The 19,479-nt window shown below is 38.2% G+C and overlaps 1 protein-coding gene across 1 annotated transcript in view; it reads left to right on the top strand.

Moving 5' to 3' along the window:
• Positions 1-15,432, top strand: part of LOC126471486 (2-oxoisovalerate dehydrogenase subunit alpha, mitochondrial) — a 149,518-nt gene extending 134,086 nt beyond the window's left edge. The window contains exons 8-9 of the mRNA XM_050099693.1: positions 3,290-3,384; positions 14,878-15,432. Coding sequence (XP_049955650.1) covers positions 3,290-3,384; positions 14,878-14,959 — 177 coding nt within the window. The 3' untranslated portion in view covers positions 14,960-15,432. The remainder of the gene's footprint in view (positions 1-3,289; positions 3,385-14,877) is intronic.
• The last annotated feature ends 4,047 nt before the right edge of the window (positions 15,433-19,479 follow it).

Here is a 19,479-nt window from a genome sequence, read left to right on the forward strand (position 1 = left end):
TTGGCCTAGTGTTAATTGTATGTAACGTAAATAAAAAGATTTTCAGCAGACTGAATACAATAGCAGTCATATGCTCCAGTTGAACTAAACCTTGATCTAGAGAAGTTAATATAATTTTTGAAACAGTGAACCTATACAACAGCACTTAAATTTGATTGACATTTTAGTAATATTAGTTTAGATTAATGGTGGCATTGATAACCAGTCTAGTAAACTGCAGACAGAATCCTTAAAGTGGACAAAACACATTAACTTTGCAATATTCAGTATTAAACAGAAACTATTTTCCTGATGTTCTGCAAAATGTCATTTATTCAGTATCGAACTGGCTTTCAGCTTCTTAGGCCATCATCGTGTGTCAACTCATAACCTGACAGTGGCCTAAGAAGAAGAAATCTGATTCCAAATAAATAATATTTTACAGAACACCAGAGAAGTTTTCCATGTTTACTACTGTTAGGATGTTCTACTGAGCACTGACTTAAGGTTTGTAACATTCCTTCTCCTTCTATCATTAAATTTCTAAAGGGAGTTTGTTGCCATCCAGGGGATGTGCGACATAGACTTTCACTCTTTGATTTTAAAATTATGTTTCTGTCATTGAATGAAATGTTGCTAAAGTTGTTCCATGACATTTCACATGAACTACTGGATGCTAATAATTTGGTGCTGTGATATTTGGGAGCAGAGGCTTCTGGCCATCTTCAGGAGTATACTGGTGAGAGTACACTGAGGCCCCTGTTCAAAGCATGCCAGTGCATGTGTGGAGTACACGTCGTCACTGTGCATGTGTAGCTAAAGCCCATGCATGTGTGCTGCAACTCTGTGAGATGCTGTGAACACCCTCCGTGATATTAGATTGCTGGTCTTCACATGGTAAAGTCGCAGAATGATGCTGGTTATGCAGCGCTTGAAGCTGTTCTGTAACGAAATTTTGTGCATTATCTAACTGGAGCCACCATCCCGATTGATAAGGACCTTAGACAACAATTTTTCCATTGATTCGTTGATAAGAGTCTCAAAAGTTTGAAATATAGGTCACAGTTTTTGTTTCATTGTATTTCATCAGATGACCCATAGAATAAGAGTATTGTGTGATAGCAGATTTCCTGCCTTGGAGGAGATGAGTATGCTGTTGATGTTCCATGATGCGCTCCTGAACTGTGCGCATTTTTGCCCTATTTATGATTTGCCATATTCACATAGAATCTTATAAAACCCATGCCTTGTGCACCAGTAAGTCATCTTTGACTAATCCCAAAAGCCCTGAGATCTTTGATGGAGGACGAATAATTACTTTAACCTTATGATTTTTTAGTACTTTGACCATTTTTGAGGAAACACTTCCAATATATGAGCAGGTAGGCTGTGTTAATGAAGGTTCATACTGTTCCTTGTTGGGCCATTTGTATGTTTATAGTGCTCTGTGTATCTGCTGAGATGAATATCCATTTTCTAGGAAAATACTGTGGCAGCAAATTATTGACACCCTGCAGTTCACCCAAAATTTTGTGGAACAGTCTGTATGGTGGGAAAGTTGTAAATTTCACATTACTAAAGTTAACTGAATGATCTTGTGCCTCCATACTCTTGAAATAGTTTTCATTAGTATTGTCAGTGTCATTTAGACCTATAGGATGAAGTTAAATACTTTGTATTCTGAAACCACTGATTTACACTACTGGCCATTAAATTGCTACACCAAGAAGAAATGCAGATGATAAACTGGTATTCATTGGACAGATATATTATACTAGAACTGACACATGATTACATTTTCACGCAATTTGGGTGCATAGATCCTGAGAAATCAGTACCCAGAACAACCACCTCCACCTCTGGCCGTAATAACGGCCTTGATACGCCTGGGCTTGAGTCAAACAGAGCTTGGATGGCGTGTACAGGTACAGCTGCCCATGCAGCTGCAACACAGTACCACAGTTCATCAAGAGTAGTGACTGGCATATTGTGACGAGCCAGTTACTCGGCCACCATTGACCATATTCACATAGAATCTTATAAAACCCGTGCCTTGTGCACCAGTAAGTCATCTCATCAGTTGGTGAGAGATCTGGAGAATGTGCTGGCATGGCAGCAGTCAAACATTTTCTGTATCCAGAAAGGCCCGTACAGGACCTGTAACATGTGGTTGTGCATTATCCTGCTGAACTGTAGGGTTTTGCAGGGATTGAATGAAGGGTAGAGCCACGGGTCGTAACACATCTGAAATGTAACGTCCACTGTCCAAAGTGCCGTCAATGCGAACAAGAGGTGACTGAGATGTGTAACCAGTGGCGTCCCATACCATCACGCTGGGTGACATGCCAGTACAGCGATGACGAATACACGCTTCCAATGTGCGTTCACTGCGATGTCACCAAACATGGATGCGACCATCGTGACGCTGTAAACAGAACCTGGATTCATCCGAAAAAATGACGTTTCACCATTCGTGCACCCAGGTTCGTCGTTGAGTACACCATCGCAGGTGCTTCTGTCTGTGATGCAGCGTCAAGGGTAACCGCAGCCATGGTTTCTGAGCTGATAGTCCCTGCTGCTGCAAATATCGTCGAACTGTTCGTGCAGATAGTTGTTGTCTTGCAAACGTCCCCATCTGTTGACTCAGGGATCGAGACGTGGCTGCACGATCCGTTACAGCCATGCAGATAAGATGTCTGTCATCTCGACTTCTAGTGATACGAGGCCATTGGGATCCAGCGCGGCTTTCCATATTACCCTCCTGAACCCACTTATTCCATGTTCTGCTGATAGTCATTGGATCTCAACCAATGCGAGCAGCAATGTCGCGATACGATAAACCGCAATCACGATATGCTACAATCTGACCTTTATCAAAGTCAGAAACGTGATAGTACGCATTTCTCCTCCTTACACGAGGCATCACAACAACGTTTCACCAGACAACACTGGTCAACTGCTGTTTGTGTATGAGAAATCGGTTGGAAACTTTCCTCATGTCAGCATGTTGTAGGTGTCGCCATCGGTGCCAACCTTGTGTGAATGCTCTGAAGAGCTAATCATTTGCATATCACAGCATCTTCTTCCTGTATATCACAGCATCTTCTTCCTGTTGGCTAAATTTCGCATCTGTAGCACGTCATCTTCGTGGTGTAGCAATTTTAATGGCCAGTAGTCAGACTTCCCATCTCAGCAGAATCATCCCATCTTCAGTTAAATTTTTACAAGTGAGATGCAGAAATGGCAAGCAGATACAATCGAGCAAATTAATAATGTTTATTACTCATGTTACAATTATTTTTGTTTATAGGTTTTGTCAGCCTTTGCAAGAGCAGAAAAATTACCAAAGCCCAACTGGAAAGAAATGTTCAGTGATGTTTACAGTGAAATGCCTGAACATCTGACGTAAGTTTTTGATTTTTGGGATTATAAACTACTAAATTTCTTAGCAGCTGTACATGCTGTTAGCAGCAAGGAGCTGTACAGATTATGAAATATTTAAATACTTTTTTCTATTTGACTGTGTCCTTAGAGTTTTGTTGTCATTGTATTTTTGCCATTATTTTTATATCTCTCTTCATTCTAGCATGAGACATGTATGTGATCTTCATTTCATTATATCTCATACTTTTTTATCTGTCAACTTCTTCCTGGCTTGTTTCTTCTTTTCTTCACCTTAGATCTGAGAATAATTGTGTTGCTCTCAAATTTCCAGTACCTTACACCATGGCACTCTGGATTATCCTTTAGAATCCGTTAAATTTATTGTAGTATTAATTTTTCTTAATTTGCCCTTGATATTTCATCAGTTGCAATTGACACAGAATGTTGCCAAAATGAAACGGAGAACATAAATGAACGAGATGAAGAACACTGTTAATTTAACATTCTTTTTGGGACTTACCGCAAAATAAATTTGTAGCTGATAGAAGGTGGTAAGACAATGGCATGTCTGTACTCACAATTTTTTTAATAAACCAGTAATTTCACAGATGTGAAATAAATATCTGCAATAAATATCTGCAGGTGCAATTTCGCTGTTCTTTCGTGTACTTGCTCTGGCAAATGCCATTAAAAAATTAGATATTTCCACTGGACAGATATAATAGTTTCTTCAATATCTCAGCAGATAAACATGTTAACCATCCATTGAAACACCATTAAAAAAAAAAAAAAAAAAAAAAACACACACACACACACACACACGACGTTTGAATATTCTAAGTACAAAAGAAACGGGTGGGTAGAGGAGAATTAAACAAGCAAATAAACCTAGTAAACATAGGTCCGGAAACCAACACTTTCCCTGATTCAGTGTATTGTGTCTGAGTACATAAACACATTATAACAGAGGCCCCAAGGATCCAAACTGCATATAGGCACTTGAGGAAAAATGCATTACAAGTGTTCCACATGAGGAAAAATGCATTACAAGTGTTCCACATGGCTACCATTCATGTGAAGGGAGGCTTCAGCACTGCACCTTATTGGTTCCTGTGCTCATTCAGAAACTACAGGTGTGTTTCAAATCTGTTGGTGACCATCCACAATGTGTTCTCAAAGTTCACTGACATATAAACAGGGCTGGAGTACACAAAGGTTTTAAATATCCCCCACTAAAAACAAAATCCAGCAAGTTCAAGTTGGGGGTCCTGGGAGACCACAGTATTGGTGAGCCCTGACCAATACACTTTGTCTCGAAGATAAATGCTACATATTCCTGAACAGCCACATAAAAGTGTGCCGGCACACCATCATGCGTGCACCACATATACACCCTTCCACCATAAGCTGGGATATAAACATTGCATTAGACATTAAGAGTGTTGTAGCATTGCCATGACTGCAGTTGTGCATATGTCATATCAGCAAAGCCATTGGTTCCCAGACATATTTTTATTAGGATTATTTGCTTGCTTCAGTGTCCTCTACTCACCTCTTTCATTTGTATAGTAGTCACACACCCTGTATATTTGTAAGCTGCTCAATAGAGATTACTTTTATTTATTTATTGGTTGCTGAACTTCGTGTGTGTGTGTGTGTGTGTGTGTGTGTGTGTGTGTGTGTGTGTGTGTACAATATAACATCTGTCTCTGTCAATGCAAACCTAAGGCATTAGAACTGCACGGACAATGGTCATTTGTGGTCAGACAAAATTAAGGAAGGTCAAAAAGCAGGAAATAAAAATTCTCTGGAAAATATTTGGACCAGTTTCTTTTACGAAGGAATTTGGATAAGGAGTCTCTAGAGAGAGATCTGCAGACAAATGATAAGATACCTTTACAGAAAATAGGATGAAATTTTATGGAGGTATCCATGGGACGAACAAGAAGAGGTTTTGTACGACAGATCTCAGAGATAACAAAAACGAGACGTAGTGGATCATTGAAACAAAACAAAGTACTAAAGACGTGGGAATCACTTAAGATACGAGCCATGGTGGTTCAGAACAGTGATTTGTCACTGAGCACAATGCGATACCATTCATCTGCAGTCTGTGCTTCCCAGTCACAGCATAACTTCAAATGCAACTATTTGTGTTGTGTTGTTAAGGATAAACTTTGCGTGGGATGGTAATTCCCTAGTCTGGCTGCTGACAGTCTCTGACCAATGGTGTGGGCAGACTTATTGTGAGATGGCAAGTGTAGGTGTGAAGGGGTGACAATATGCTTGGCTCACTATATGGTGATCCACCCTTGTGGTGGGCAGGTGGGTGCATCAGAACCTCATCAGTGAGTACGTCTGCAGTCCGTCGGATCATTGTTGCCTCTGAAAGCCCCGCAGATTTGGATATTGCACAGTTCGATTAGACAGCCAAATGGAGACCCCAAATGAGGTCTGTTTCAAACTCTGTTGGGTGATTATAACGTTGTCTAAAATGAGTATATGGCACCTCTTTGTCCGCCATAGTGATTACTCAACATCTGAAATTGTTCATGGCCCTTCTGTACCATACCAGACCTGGTAACAGCACCAAATATGAACAACACTGATGCACTCTGCTGGCCGATCTACCTGTCACAGTGTGTTGCAACTCTAATCATTTACATACTCGCTAATGGTGTTAATCATTTAGATACTCGCTAATGGTGTGTCCTTGTATGAAGTTACATTGACATCTGATCATGCCTTCCGGGTGCTTGACTTTCTTTGTCAGGCAGTGTATATAAAAAGGTAAAGTCTGTGTCACGGTCACTGACCTGGCTGTCGGCAGAGTACAGTTTTCCATTGCTGTAGCACTGATGGGGGTGACCCAATTGTCCCAGCTCCATTTTACTTCCAGGAAAGATCCCCAGTACTCATTGGACAGCATGCTGAGTGGCTCTAGAACCATCGTGGAGGGGCTGGGATAAGAAATAATCCCCACTACTAACCAGGACTGAACCCACAACCTCCAGGGCTTCTAATACGTCGTAACCTTTCTATCATGTGAAAATGGTGCAAACACTTTTTGGTGCAAATAAAATAGTTCAGAGCACTTTGACGTCAAACTCTGGACCTACAGTTTCGTATAATGTGTAGGCACATATATCGTTGTTTTAAAAAAATCTGTTGCGAGTAACCAAGTGAAGAATAACTGACACAACTGCTTGAAACTACCTTATTTGATATATTCATGTACCATCTATTTAAGTGAGATTGTGGTTTGTAAGATATTAAACATTATCAATCACAGCAAATGTTTTACACACACACACACACACACACACACACACACACACACACACACACACACACAAATAAATATTTATATACTGAGCATTTTTTAGTTGAGTATGACAACTATACTGACTGAAAAATTTCCTAGCAGAGCAAAGCTATAGAATATCTACATATATGTTCCGAAAGCACACCATAGGATGTGTGTGGCACAAAGTACTTTGTGTACCACTGCCACTTCCCCCTCTTCCTGTTCCAGGCTCGCATGGTTCGCAGGAAGGTTGATCGTTGACAAGCCTCTGTGTGGGCTCAAATCTGTCTTATTTTATGATGAGTCTTTTTGCGAGATATACAGGGTTATTACAAATGATTGAAGCGATTTCACAGCTCTGCAATAACTTTATTATTTGAGATATTTTCACAATGCTTTGCACACACATACAAAAACTCAAAAAGTTTTTTTAGGCATTCACAAATGTTCGATATGTGCCCCTTTAGTGATTCGGCAGACATCAAGCCGATAATCAAGTTCCTCCCACACTCGGCGCAGCATGTCCCTATCAATGAGTTCGAAAGCATCGTTGATGCGAGCTCGCAGTTCTGGCACATTTCTTGGCAGAGGAGGTTTAAACGCTGAATCTTTCACATAACCCCACAGAAAGAAATCGCATGGGGTTAAGTCGGGAGAGCGTGGAGGCCATGACATGAATTGCTGATCATGATCTCCACCATGACCGATCCATCGGTTTTCCAATCTCCTGTTTAAGAAATGCCGAACATCATGATGGAAGTGCGGTGGAGCACCATCCTGTTGAAAGATGAAGTCGACGCTGTCGGTCTCCAGTTGTGACATGAGCCAATTTTCCAGCCTGTCCAGATACACGTGTCCTGTAACGTTTTTTTTGCAGAAGAAAAAGGGGCCATAAACTTTAAACCGTGAGATTGCACAAAACACGTTAACTTTTGGTGAATTGCGAATTTGCTGCACGAATGCGTGAGGATTCTCTACCGCCCAGATTCGCACATTGTGTCTGTTCACTTCACCATTAAGAAAAAATGTTGCTTCATCACTGAAAACAAGTTTCGCACTGAACGCATCCTCTTCCATGAGCTGTTGCAACCGCGCCGAAAATTCAAAGCGTTTGACTTTGTCATCGGGTGTCAGGGCTTGTAGCAATTGTAAACGGTAAGGCTTCTGCTTTAGCCTTTTCCGTAAGATTTTCCAAACCGTCGGCTGTGGTACGTTTAGCTCCCTGCTTGCTTTATTCGTCGACTTCCGCGGGCTACGCGTGAAACTTGCCCGCACACGTTCAACCGTTTCTTCGCTCACTGCAGGCCGACCCGTTGATTTCCCCTTACAGAGGCATCCAGAAGCTTTAAACTGCACATACCATCGCCGAATGGAGTTAGCAGTTGGTGGATCTTTGTTGAACTTTGTCCTGAAGTGTCGTTGCACTGTTATGACTGACTGGTGTGAGTGCATTTCAAGCACAACATACGCTTTCTCGGCTCCTGTCGCCATTTTGTCTCACTGCGCTCTCGAGGGCTCTGGCGGCAGAAACCTGAAGTGCGGCTTCAGCCGAACAAAACTTTATAAGTTTTTCTACATATCTGTAGTGTGTCGTGACCATATGTCAATGAATGGAGCTACAGTGAATTTATGAAATCGCTTCAATCATTTGTAATAGCCCTGCACATAGGAGGAAGCAGTATACTGGTTAAGTCTTCTATGAATTTACACATGGTGCAGAACACATCTCTTGCAATGTCAACCACTGCAGTTGGCTGAGCATCTCCACGACACTTTCACATGTACTAAATGAACGTGTAATGAGATGTGCTGCTTTTATTTATATCTTCTCTATCAGTCCTATCTGGTACAGATCACATACTGATAAGCAGTATGCAGGAACTGGTCCAACAAATGTTTTGCAGCATACATCTTTTGTATGCAGTTAATTTCATGTGGTCATTCTACTTCAGATCACTCTGTACACATTCTCCTAGATATTTTATAGATGTAACTGCTTGTAGTGATTGTTCTGGAATTTTAATAAAGGGTCTTCTCTGTACATCAGAAGACTCTCTCCATTCAGGATGATGTGCTGTGTTCTGTTTGCAAGACACTTTGTCAATCCAATCACACAGTTGGTCTGATATTCTGTACGCTCATATTTTTTCATTAGACGGCAGTGTGAGACTGTATTGAATGTCGTCTGGAAGTCGAACACGGCATGTACCTGGGTGCATGTATCTATTGCTTCTGGGTGCTGTGGACAGAAGGAACGAGTTGGATTTCACATAATCATTGTTTTTGGGACCCGTGTTGGTTCCTATAGAGGAGATTTTCAGTGTCCAGAAATTTCATAATACACTAGTGTAAAAAATGTGTCAAAATTCTACAGCAGACTGATGTCACAGACATATGCCTATAAATTTGGCAGGTGAAGATAATTTTTCCTTTTGGGGCCATACTAGTACTGATTCAGAATAGATGTAGTATCTTGTAGTTCTGTTTCCACAAGATCATGTCCAAACATGTATGGCTGTTTCTGAGCTGAAAAATAAAGCTCTTGGCAATGCTGGTAGTACACTTAGCACTACAAATGTTGCTCAGTAGAAGGACCAACGTGTAGCACTTTTGATTAGATCCGTGCCATTAACAGAGCACAAGTTCAAAATTGATACTATGTTACATTCTATGAAGAATGTTGTGTCGCAAAAAGTTCAGGAGTGAAAAGTGTGGCATTGTTAACGTGAGTTGTTAAAGGTGGTCACAACCATGTAATGTACCAGAATTTGTGGATTAGAACTCAGTTGGTAAGATGGAACTGGCCACTTGAGTGTACTAATGTAGAATTTCACTAATGTGGGCTCAGTTAATAAAAGGAGAACTTGGAAATGTTGTATATGTAATTGTCGGTAGAGATGATTATTAACTCTTCCACAGAGGACACAAAAATATGGGGTACAATATGTAGTGAGCCTTACAAACAGCAATAAGATGTTGCATAACAATCCAAGCTGTCAGCATTCATTTGCTGTTGATGGTAGCCTGTCTGCCCAGAGGTCCACTATGAGAGTTAACAATACCAGTATCAGATCCGGTGTCCAAAAAAGATGGGCTGAGGAACATTCTGGATGAGAAATGTTTTATTTCCTGGTCAGTCAGAGTTGAGTGACAGATTTGACAGCCAGTTTGTCTATATTTGGAGAGAGCATAGCCAAGGAAACAACTCCACATTTGTGCATAATGCTGGGCTGCTGATGTGGATGAAATCAACTGTGGTATATGTAAAGACATCTGTGTCATTATAAATGATTCTTTAATGGCTTCAAAGTATTACCATGTGCTGATGAAGGTTTTTGTGAATGACAGCACTATTCCGTATAATTCAGTTAACTGGATGTATTTCAAAGAGTAAAATGGCTTGTTCAAATTCTGTGATTAGGATACTTCCTTGACTTTAACCATTTTGAAACTAGCCGGGTTTCATTTTGAAGGCAGGTTGCAGATAGATCATTACCTTCAACAAATGTTTCAGTGCTGGAGATTAATGTTATTGTAGGCTGCTAAATTGTCTGTTGTAAATTTTCCTGAATTCAACAAAATCAATTACAACACAGTTGCAAAGCAATCTTGGCAATTCATGGTGACCATACACTGTATTAGCTATTTCACAGATGCAAAATTATCGTGTGTCATCAGTCGTATATACATTTATTAAAAAAATAACTCCAGCAATACACACAAGAATTTTATGATGTATCAGAAATGGTTTCATTTCATAAATGTATTTGGAATGTATCAAATGTTTTACTTTATATTTTTTGTGTATTCGTATATCTTGTCTGATTTTCTGTTTAACAACTTTAAATCCAGAATAATATAAATGTTTCTTATACGAGGGGGGGGGGGGGGGGGGGAGAGAGAGAGAGAGAGAGAGAGACCATGTAGTTTCTATATAAGCAATGGGTTAGAAAAACTGTGTGGAAGTCTGATACCTCTCAGATGATATTAAATTGGTGGTGGTCTTGTGGAGATGGCAGCATCTTACCCAGCAATATAGTGTAAGAAGAAGAGTTTTTTGTTAAAGAAAAAAGACTTGTTACTGAAGGGTTACAAAACAAATTTCCCTACCACTGGCATTGTCTCGTACTGTAATATGAGGGAAATACTTCAGGTATGGCAAACATTGGGAATAAGTAAAGAAAGCACTAAAGACAACAGTATCTTGAAAAGACTAAATACTTTAAGAGTTCAGAGCAACCTGGATGTACATAGCTCTATTTTGTTCCAAATTTTATGCACACTTTTGGGTGAACAGAGATCTTCCCCACTATTCTAAAATTTAGATGTCAAGAACCTTAAGAAACTATGTAAGTTTTGCCCATTGGAAAGAATTAACATGAACATTGCTGCAGGCATGCCTCTGTTATTCAGACATTCATGCAGTCTGCAAATGGTAAGGACTAATACTATTTTGAGAAAAAAGAAATAAAGGAAATGAAACTGAAAAGGTTCATACCTTCTGTTGTGGTAAGGATGTGTTTAAAACAGTGAACTCACTAAATTTCATTTGCTTCTTTATCTATGAGATTAGTTCCAGAGTTCATGATCTAAACACTAAGTGGTTAGTTTGTTTAATGTTCCATGGATCATTTGCACAATAAATCATAATGATGTGGTATGAATCATTTTACTTACACATTGCAGATTAATTTTTAAATATGGCTACATGCTGAACATTTATAAATTCACACACACACACACACACACACACACACACACACACAGAGAGAGAGAGAGAGAGAGAGAGAGAGAGAGAGGTGTGTTGATTAGGAATTCCTACCCATCACCTTTTACCCATTATTGTAATAGAAATTCTTCTAGGAATAGGAAAAGTTGTCAAAGAGAAACTTTTTTAGTTTGTTTCCAAATTTCATTTTGCTATCTGTCAGACAGTTTATATCCCCAGGTAAATTACCCAAAAATTTTGTTCCAGCATTGTGCACCCCTTTTTGTGCACCTTAGTGTAGAGTAATGAATATCGTTTTTCCTTCTGATATTATAGTTATGTACATCATTGTTCTCTTTGAACTGCAGTGGATTATTTACAACAAACTTCATGGGGGAATAAATATACAGCGAAGTAGTCAGAATGCCCAACTTCTTAAACAGATATCTATAACATGATCCTGGTTGTGCACCACATCCTTACAGCACGTTTTTGAGCAATGAAGACTTACTTTCTTAAAGATGAGTTTCCCAAAAGCATTGTTCCATATGACATTACTGAATGTAAATATGCAAAATATGTCAACTTACTGATTTGTTCCTCCCTAAGATTTGCAATGATTTTAAGTGCAAATGTGGATGAACTAAGTTATGTTAGGAGTTCCAAAATGTGCTTTTTCCAGTTTAAATTCTCATAAATATGGAAACCTAAGAATTTTAGTTTCCACCCCGTTTATTATTTCCTAGTCATGTGTTACACTTGTCATTGGTTTAGCACACCTAACTGTACAAAACTGAGTATGATGCATACTTTTAAAATTGAAGGTGAGACCATTCACAGAAAACCAGTCAATGATACTTTTAAGAAAATTGTTTACCATTTCTTCTATGTCCATATGCATCCATGGACTGGATTGATTAGAAGACTAGTGTCATCTGATAAAAGAAATAATTCTGCTTGTTGTATACATGACTTCTCGTAAGGCAGAATAATGTTCCTGGACTAGATTGAATTACTAACAAGGACAGGCCCTCAGCAGTGGTACCGACTTTTTAAAATGTCCTATACGGTGATGTAGGTTAAGGTTCTATATATCACACCCTGAAGCCATTCGTCTTGGTGGTCCCCTCATTTGTGAGTAATTGGAAAAAAAAAAATTGAAATTTTGTGTGATATTCCACAGCTGTTAAAAGGTTATATTTATCAGATTGGTTGCACAGCATAATGGTTAAGTTTCTGGCCTCCCATGCAAAAGATTGTCAGTTTGAAGTTCATCAGGTTTATTTTTAAATCTTTATCATACTGACTTTGGTCATTATTCTTGTTCATTAAATTGAATCAGATGTAATTTTGTACTTCTGTTCCTTTGTCACTTCATTTTAATAACCATGTTAGCTTTTTTAGTTGCTCTCATTTTTTGTCCCTATCATTCCTTTTCCACTTCGAATCTTTGTTCATGTGAATTTAATTCTTTTGTATTTACCTATCGTAATATTTAAACATTTGAAACTGCTGATTTATTATTCAAAAAACAAAGACAAAATAATCTATTTATATTGACTCTGCAGTGGTGTCAAAAATATATTTTTCCTTACAATATGTAATTTTTGTGGATGGTAATCATCAAACGAACATTAAAAACATAAATTTTTATTGCACTATGAATAAAGTAATGCAGATGAAGATTCAATTGAAGTAAGGGATTATAAACAAAACCAAATTCAAGCAAAGTGAGAAATGGAAAGAAATGAATGGACAAAAATACAGGGTGATAAAATAGAAATTAAGTCGACATTAATACATAAAAATAGTTAGAATTACACGAACAAAGAGTCCAAGAGGAAAAAAAGTTAGGAATAAAAATTAGAGCAATTGAAAAAGTTAATACAGTAATTAAAATTGGTGTGACAGAGCTATAGAAATAAAATAATTACATTTAACCAAATTAACTAAATAAAAATAATGACCAAAATCATTTCAATAAAGTTCTAAAAATAAAAATTTAGAAAGCACTCAATGCATTTTGAATTGACAATCTTTTGCATTGGGTGGAGGGGGGGGGGGGGGGGGCAACCAGTTTGCTACATATAAATTTTCCTTAGCTGTAGAACATCATGTGAAATTCAAAAATTTTTTTTTGATTACTCAGAAATGAGGACCCATCAGGGTGAATGGCTGCAGGGTGTGATCCCTGAGACCTTAACCTACCTCACCATACAGATGATTTCAAAAAGTTGATCCCACCACTGAGAACCTCTCCTTGTAAGTACAACTTTTTACATTCCTTGGTTGGGTATGTCATCATCCATTGGTTGGCAATACCAACAATCCCATGAAGCTTCAATTTATCTATGGTGTGAGTACAATCATGTAATTTTACAAGTCACACGAAAGGGTGTACTTTGTGAACTTCAGTGTTTCATTGCTCATCTACATCATCATCTCTCCCCCATTAGAGAGGCCAAATGAAGTGATACATAGGTTGAAATGTTGGACTTCTACTATTCAAAAGTGAAATCCAAATTCCTCTTGATCTTTCCAGTTTGATTTTTCCATGGTTTGCCTTATTTGCTTCAGGTTAATTGAGCGATTGTTTCTCGAACAGGCCACAGTCATTTCATTCCCCTCATTGCTCTCCAGGTAAGCAAGTGGTCTGTGCCTAATGAGTTTGATGGAAAGGATTTACTACAGAAGCTGACATTTTCCTGTCACTCTGCTAATCCCTTGTGTCAGGTTTTTGCTACGGACACACTACAACAATGAAAAGAAAATGACAGATGATTCTCATACTGGATTGGCATTTGAATGCTTTCAGCATTTGTGAACAGGAGGTAAAGATCATACCAGAAGATGATTTACTTTTATATTTCTAGATTTAAATGAAGCGTTTTGCCCCAATTGCTCCTTCAGTAATGACCTACTGTGGAAAATTCTGTATATATTTTCAACTTCTGTTTTATCTTGTCTTGTTAAAGTAGGATAGTTAAATGAAATAATGTTTGAAAAACATTAAGTTTTGAATAGGGCAGCTATAGCTTAGGCAGTACATTCATTTTTTTTTTTACTGTAAAGGAAGCATTGTTGTTTAAATAATTTGTTTGGTTCTCTCCTCATACAAGACATTGTTCTGTGACAGGACACGTGGGTCACATACCTGCAGAATATGTAGGTTTGATATGACAAATGTTTTATTGATTTAAGTAGCTGAAATAAGAAAAGCATAATCAGTGACTGCCATTGGTTTGTGACACAGTTGTGAAGAGATTAATTAGCACAACTGAAACCTGAATGTTCTCAGTAGTAATGAATCCACAAAGACGGAATTTAGATTAACATAAAGATTTACACAAAATTTAAAGTTGTTACGTGTTGTGTTGTTTGAATTGTTTGATTTTTTTGAATATGTAGATATTACTCAATTTACAACTACGCAAAATTATTATATTTCGGGTGTAATGTACAAATCTATTCTTTATACATAACTGATTATTTATTTCAGGAAACAGATGAAAATGATGGAAGAGCATTTGAAGAAGTATAAATCTGATTATCCTGTAGACCAGTTTAAAATATTAAGTTAAATAGTTGTGGGGAATAACTGAAATTAGTGACTGAGAATTTCGTTGTCAAATGACTGGACTAAAATAGAAAGGCTGCAGAAACCAAAAAGTGTTTTTACTTCTGGTAATAAAAATAAAGCATTATTCATAAGCATATGAATGATATGACCAAAATATGATGTTTACAAAAAAATATTAAATTACTGTGAAACTAAATACTATTGACATTAGCAGCATTTATGCTGCTTTGTGGTGACATAAAATATCATCCAATGTCCAGTGCGTTAAAGGATCACCATTTTATATTACTACATTCCTTGACATTTTGACATTAAAATGTTAATTTTTACTTAAGAAATGTTTTTAGAATGCTTTAAATTGTAATAAATCAGTTTGTATAATCTCAGGGTTCTTCTGCATATTTTTGTATGTATATGGTTGTACAAAGAAAAAATTTGTACAATTTATAAATAAAAGTTTTTATTTTTCTATAAGATTTGTGTTTTGAACACTTACCATATTCAAAGCTACTCCAACAAAAACGAATTGAAATTAGTGTGAAATTGTTGTTTATGTACATATAATATATGGGTTATCTCAAAGGTTTTATAGTTAGATTACATGTGAAATAATAATAATGATAATTAATCAGGGACTGCCATGTATGTAATAAATCAAGGATGCAGATGGTAAATGTAACACACACACACACACACACACACACACACACACACACACACACACACACACACACACACGCACGATTATTCATTTTGTGTATTTATCGGTTTAAATGGGACCATGTGAGTGAAAGCAATTTGATCATTAGAATTAGTACATAGTTTACAGAACACTGATTTGAAAATTTATAAACCAAAGAATTAATAAAATGTGAAAAAAGTGTGTATGAATAAAAAATAACATATTACAGAGAACAGTTCTCAACTACTGTGAGGGACTCCAATACATACTGAGAATAGAAACCTTTCAAGTTGAGTGATAAACCCCAAGTACCCAAACCCAACTTTTTTCAGTTCTGTTTGAAACCTATTGAAAATGAAATCTGCTTATTAGTGCACACCTTTCTGTATAATGCTTAAGGAATTGTTATCCAAGTGTATCACTTTTCCATCTTGCATTCACTGAGTGAATGTTGCAGTTTCTTCTGAGTGAGTGGATATTGTCAGCAACAAATTCCATGATGGAATATGTGTACAAGGACAGCATAGGTAGAATTCTGAGACATCTCAACAATGGCATAAATGTAATTTGCGAAGTGACACACAGATCAGTCAGGTCACCTGTCTCTGGGTTAAGAATTTGCTTGGTGAGTGCAAAGCGCTGTCCCAAAATTCAACACCTTATAGATAATGAAGTGAAAGTAAGTAAACAAGCTTGCGTGGTTCAGTGCAAGAGCAACTACTGATCATACTTACAGTGAAGATAGCAGCATAAAGCTACTTGAAATTTTATTGTACCCACTGAAGTCTTCAGTGATGTAATAATTGATTCAAATTAATCTTTGCTTGTTTCCTGTAGTTGAATGTGATGGTGTTGTCTCAGAGCACCAACTTTCAAGAATTCTGAAAATTTACTTGCACCAATAAAATTTTGATTTAACTTGCCAACTGTTACAAGAAGTGATTATTAAATATTTTGCACAACACTGGGGAAACAGCAATGTTTTCATCCACACACAAGAGTACTGTAAGATGTTGAACACCCACGTTCTGTCCTGATATTTCTTTCACAACTTAACGTATAGTTTTAATTTTGTTCTAAGAGCTTCCTATTCTCTTGGTGTAATGCATCATTTTAGCCAGTTGGATAATATTCTTCAGCACTTTGCCTGTGAGATAGAGTGACAGTGTAGTCATTTCGAGTGCATGAGCATGCAACAATTTTAGAGTTTATTTTCACATTTGTGTGTTTTAATGGGTGTAAGGGTGCTATGATCTCACTGTTGAGCACCCATAAGATCCAACCCCTGTCTCCCATCCCCCCGCCCCCACTTCACCTACTCCTCTAAACACTAACCTACAACAGTTTGTGATTTCACACTCATTTGCAAATTTCACAATATCTGTAAATAAATACAATGAAATAACAGAAAATTTATCACATAAAAAAATATGCCATAAACTACCCATAAACAATCTACCTTATCTTCCTAAAAACGTAAAAATGTTGAGAGTATGTAGCTTAGCCATCCTCAATTAAATTATTGGGCAGAAAATGTAAACTACATGAGCATCAGCTCCCTGCTATCTACAAACAAAACAGCAACTCTCAATTATACATATACCAGTATAGTGTTGGAAAAAAAATCACAACACCAAGAAGTAATTAATGTAGAGTAATTAAATTTTGTGAATAAATTTGTCTAGGTAACATATTTAAGTGATAATATTGCAAGATCACAGGTTAATGTAAGCATGAGATAAGCCAGTTCAGATGTGAAATGCTGTATATTAATAACTGGTGTAACCACTAGAATGTGGAATGTAAGCAAGCAGAAGTGCATGTGTTGTGCTGTACAGTTGCTGGCTGACAGTTTGTGGGTGGAGTTCCATGCCTGTTGCACTTGGTCGGTCAATACAGGGATGGTTAATGCTGTTTGTGGACGATGCTTCAGTTTTCTTCCAATGATGTCCTACATATGCTCGATTGGAGACGGAGCTGGCGATCGAGCAGGCCGAGGCAACATGTCGACACTATGTAGAGCGTGTTGGGTTACAACAACAATATGTGGTCGAGTGTTATCCTGTTGGGAAACAACCCTCGGAATGCTGTTCATGAATGACAGCACAACAGGTCGAATCACCAAACTGATGTACAAATTTGCAGTTGTTTTATGTGGGATAATCATAAGAGTACTCTTGCTTTTGTACAAAATCACACTCCAGACCAAAACTCCAGATGTAGGCTATGTGTCTAGCATGCAGACAGGTTGGTTGCAGGCCCTCAACTGGTCTCCTCCTAACCAACAAATGGTCATCACTGCCAATGAGGGGGAACCAGCTTTCATCAGAAAACACAACAGGCTTCCACCCTGCTCTCCAATGAGCTCTCCCTGGACACCACTCAAGACGCAAATGGTGTTGGTCTGGGGTCAGTGGAATGCATTCTACAGGGCATCTGGCTCAGAACTGTCCTGAAGTAACCAATTTGTTACAGTTTGTTGTGTCACGGTAGTGCCAACTGCTGCTAAGATCGCTGCTTTAGATGCAGTACAATGTGTCACAGTCATATGCCAAACACAATGGTCACTCTCAGTAGTGCCACGAGGCCATCCAGAGGCCAATCTTTTTGCGACTGTACATTCCTATGACCACTGCTGCCAGCAGTCGTTTACAGTGGCTACATTCCTGAGGTGAAAGCAAAATGTCGTCCTGACTTTCCCGGAGCCGGGGTGCACGGCTTTGAATTATTTCAGAGGAGACAAATCTGTGTGCTTCCATTGTTGGCTCTGCTGCTTGGTCTCCAGTTCAAAATGATGACACTCCGTTTTTTTTCTCCCACAGCAATATGGTGCAGGGAACAGTATTCTTCGTTGTGATACTGTTCCAGGTACTACAGTGATATTTGCATTCTGTTCAACTTCTGCTCCTCCACCAGGCTGTGGGAACTCATTGCGCACAGATTTTCCAGATTTCTGACAGCAGCATCCACCGCAGCAGTGACAGCAATAGGTAATGATAAGATGAGCGTGTCATGGGCAAATGCTTCCTCCAATGACACCCAGCCTTCTTTTAATCATTTATTCCATGGAAACATACATGCATGTGCCATTCTGTGGTTGCCATACACAGCAGACATTTGAGAATGAATTTCACTTCATGACAGTTCTTTTTCAGTCAAAAACATCAGTACACCTTACTGTTGCTCTTCCCTGGCCTGCACAGTGAAGTTGGACGCACATACGACTAACTGACGTCAAGCACGACTAACAGACAAATGGCACAGTGGTGAACATTCGTGCTGTTTCTTCCCAATTCCCAATAGGATGCACTTCTATATGCACTCCTACCTGTGTTACTAATGTCCACATCATGTTCATTATAGAGTCTGCTTCATTTTCATTTGATTGCCCTTTATATGACAAGTTTGTGAAATCTCTTTAAAACAACCATAAAGCCAGCCAGAAACCAATCTAAGCAAAAGAAACAGACAGGTAAGATAAAGACATAATACAGTTTATGTAAGGAACAGGAAGAAACTAACTCATGTTCTTCAGTTTTCTTACTGAAATGAGAAAATGTGTCTGCTTGTTAAAGAAGGCAATCAGTGGTGGTTTGTTGTAACTAGAGCTGGAGCTTTTGAGTTACGTAATGACAATACATTTTAACTGTAATATTGTTTCATGTCCAGCAGTTAAAGAATCTATGAAATTCACTAACCAACATTGCTTATATTTGACAGCACTTTGCAGTTTAAACTGGAATAGACAAAACACTAACATATGACATACATGACATGCCATAATAAGACTTCCAATTGTGCCTGCAGCAGTATCTGGGTAGAGATCATGAGTATAGTGA

Source organism: Schistocerca serialis, chromosome 3 (genome assembly GCF_023864345.2).
Source record: "Schistocerca serialis cubense isolate TAMUIC-IGC-003099 chromosome 3, iqSchSeri2.2, whole genome shotgun sequence".
Taxonomy (NCBI): Eukaryota; Metazoa; Arthropoda; class Insecta; order Orthoptera; family Acrididae; genus Schistocerca; species Schistocerca serialis.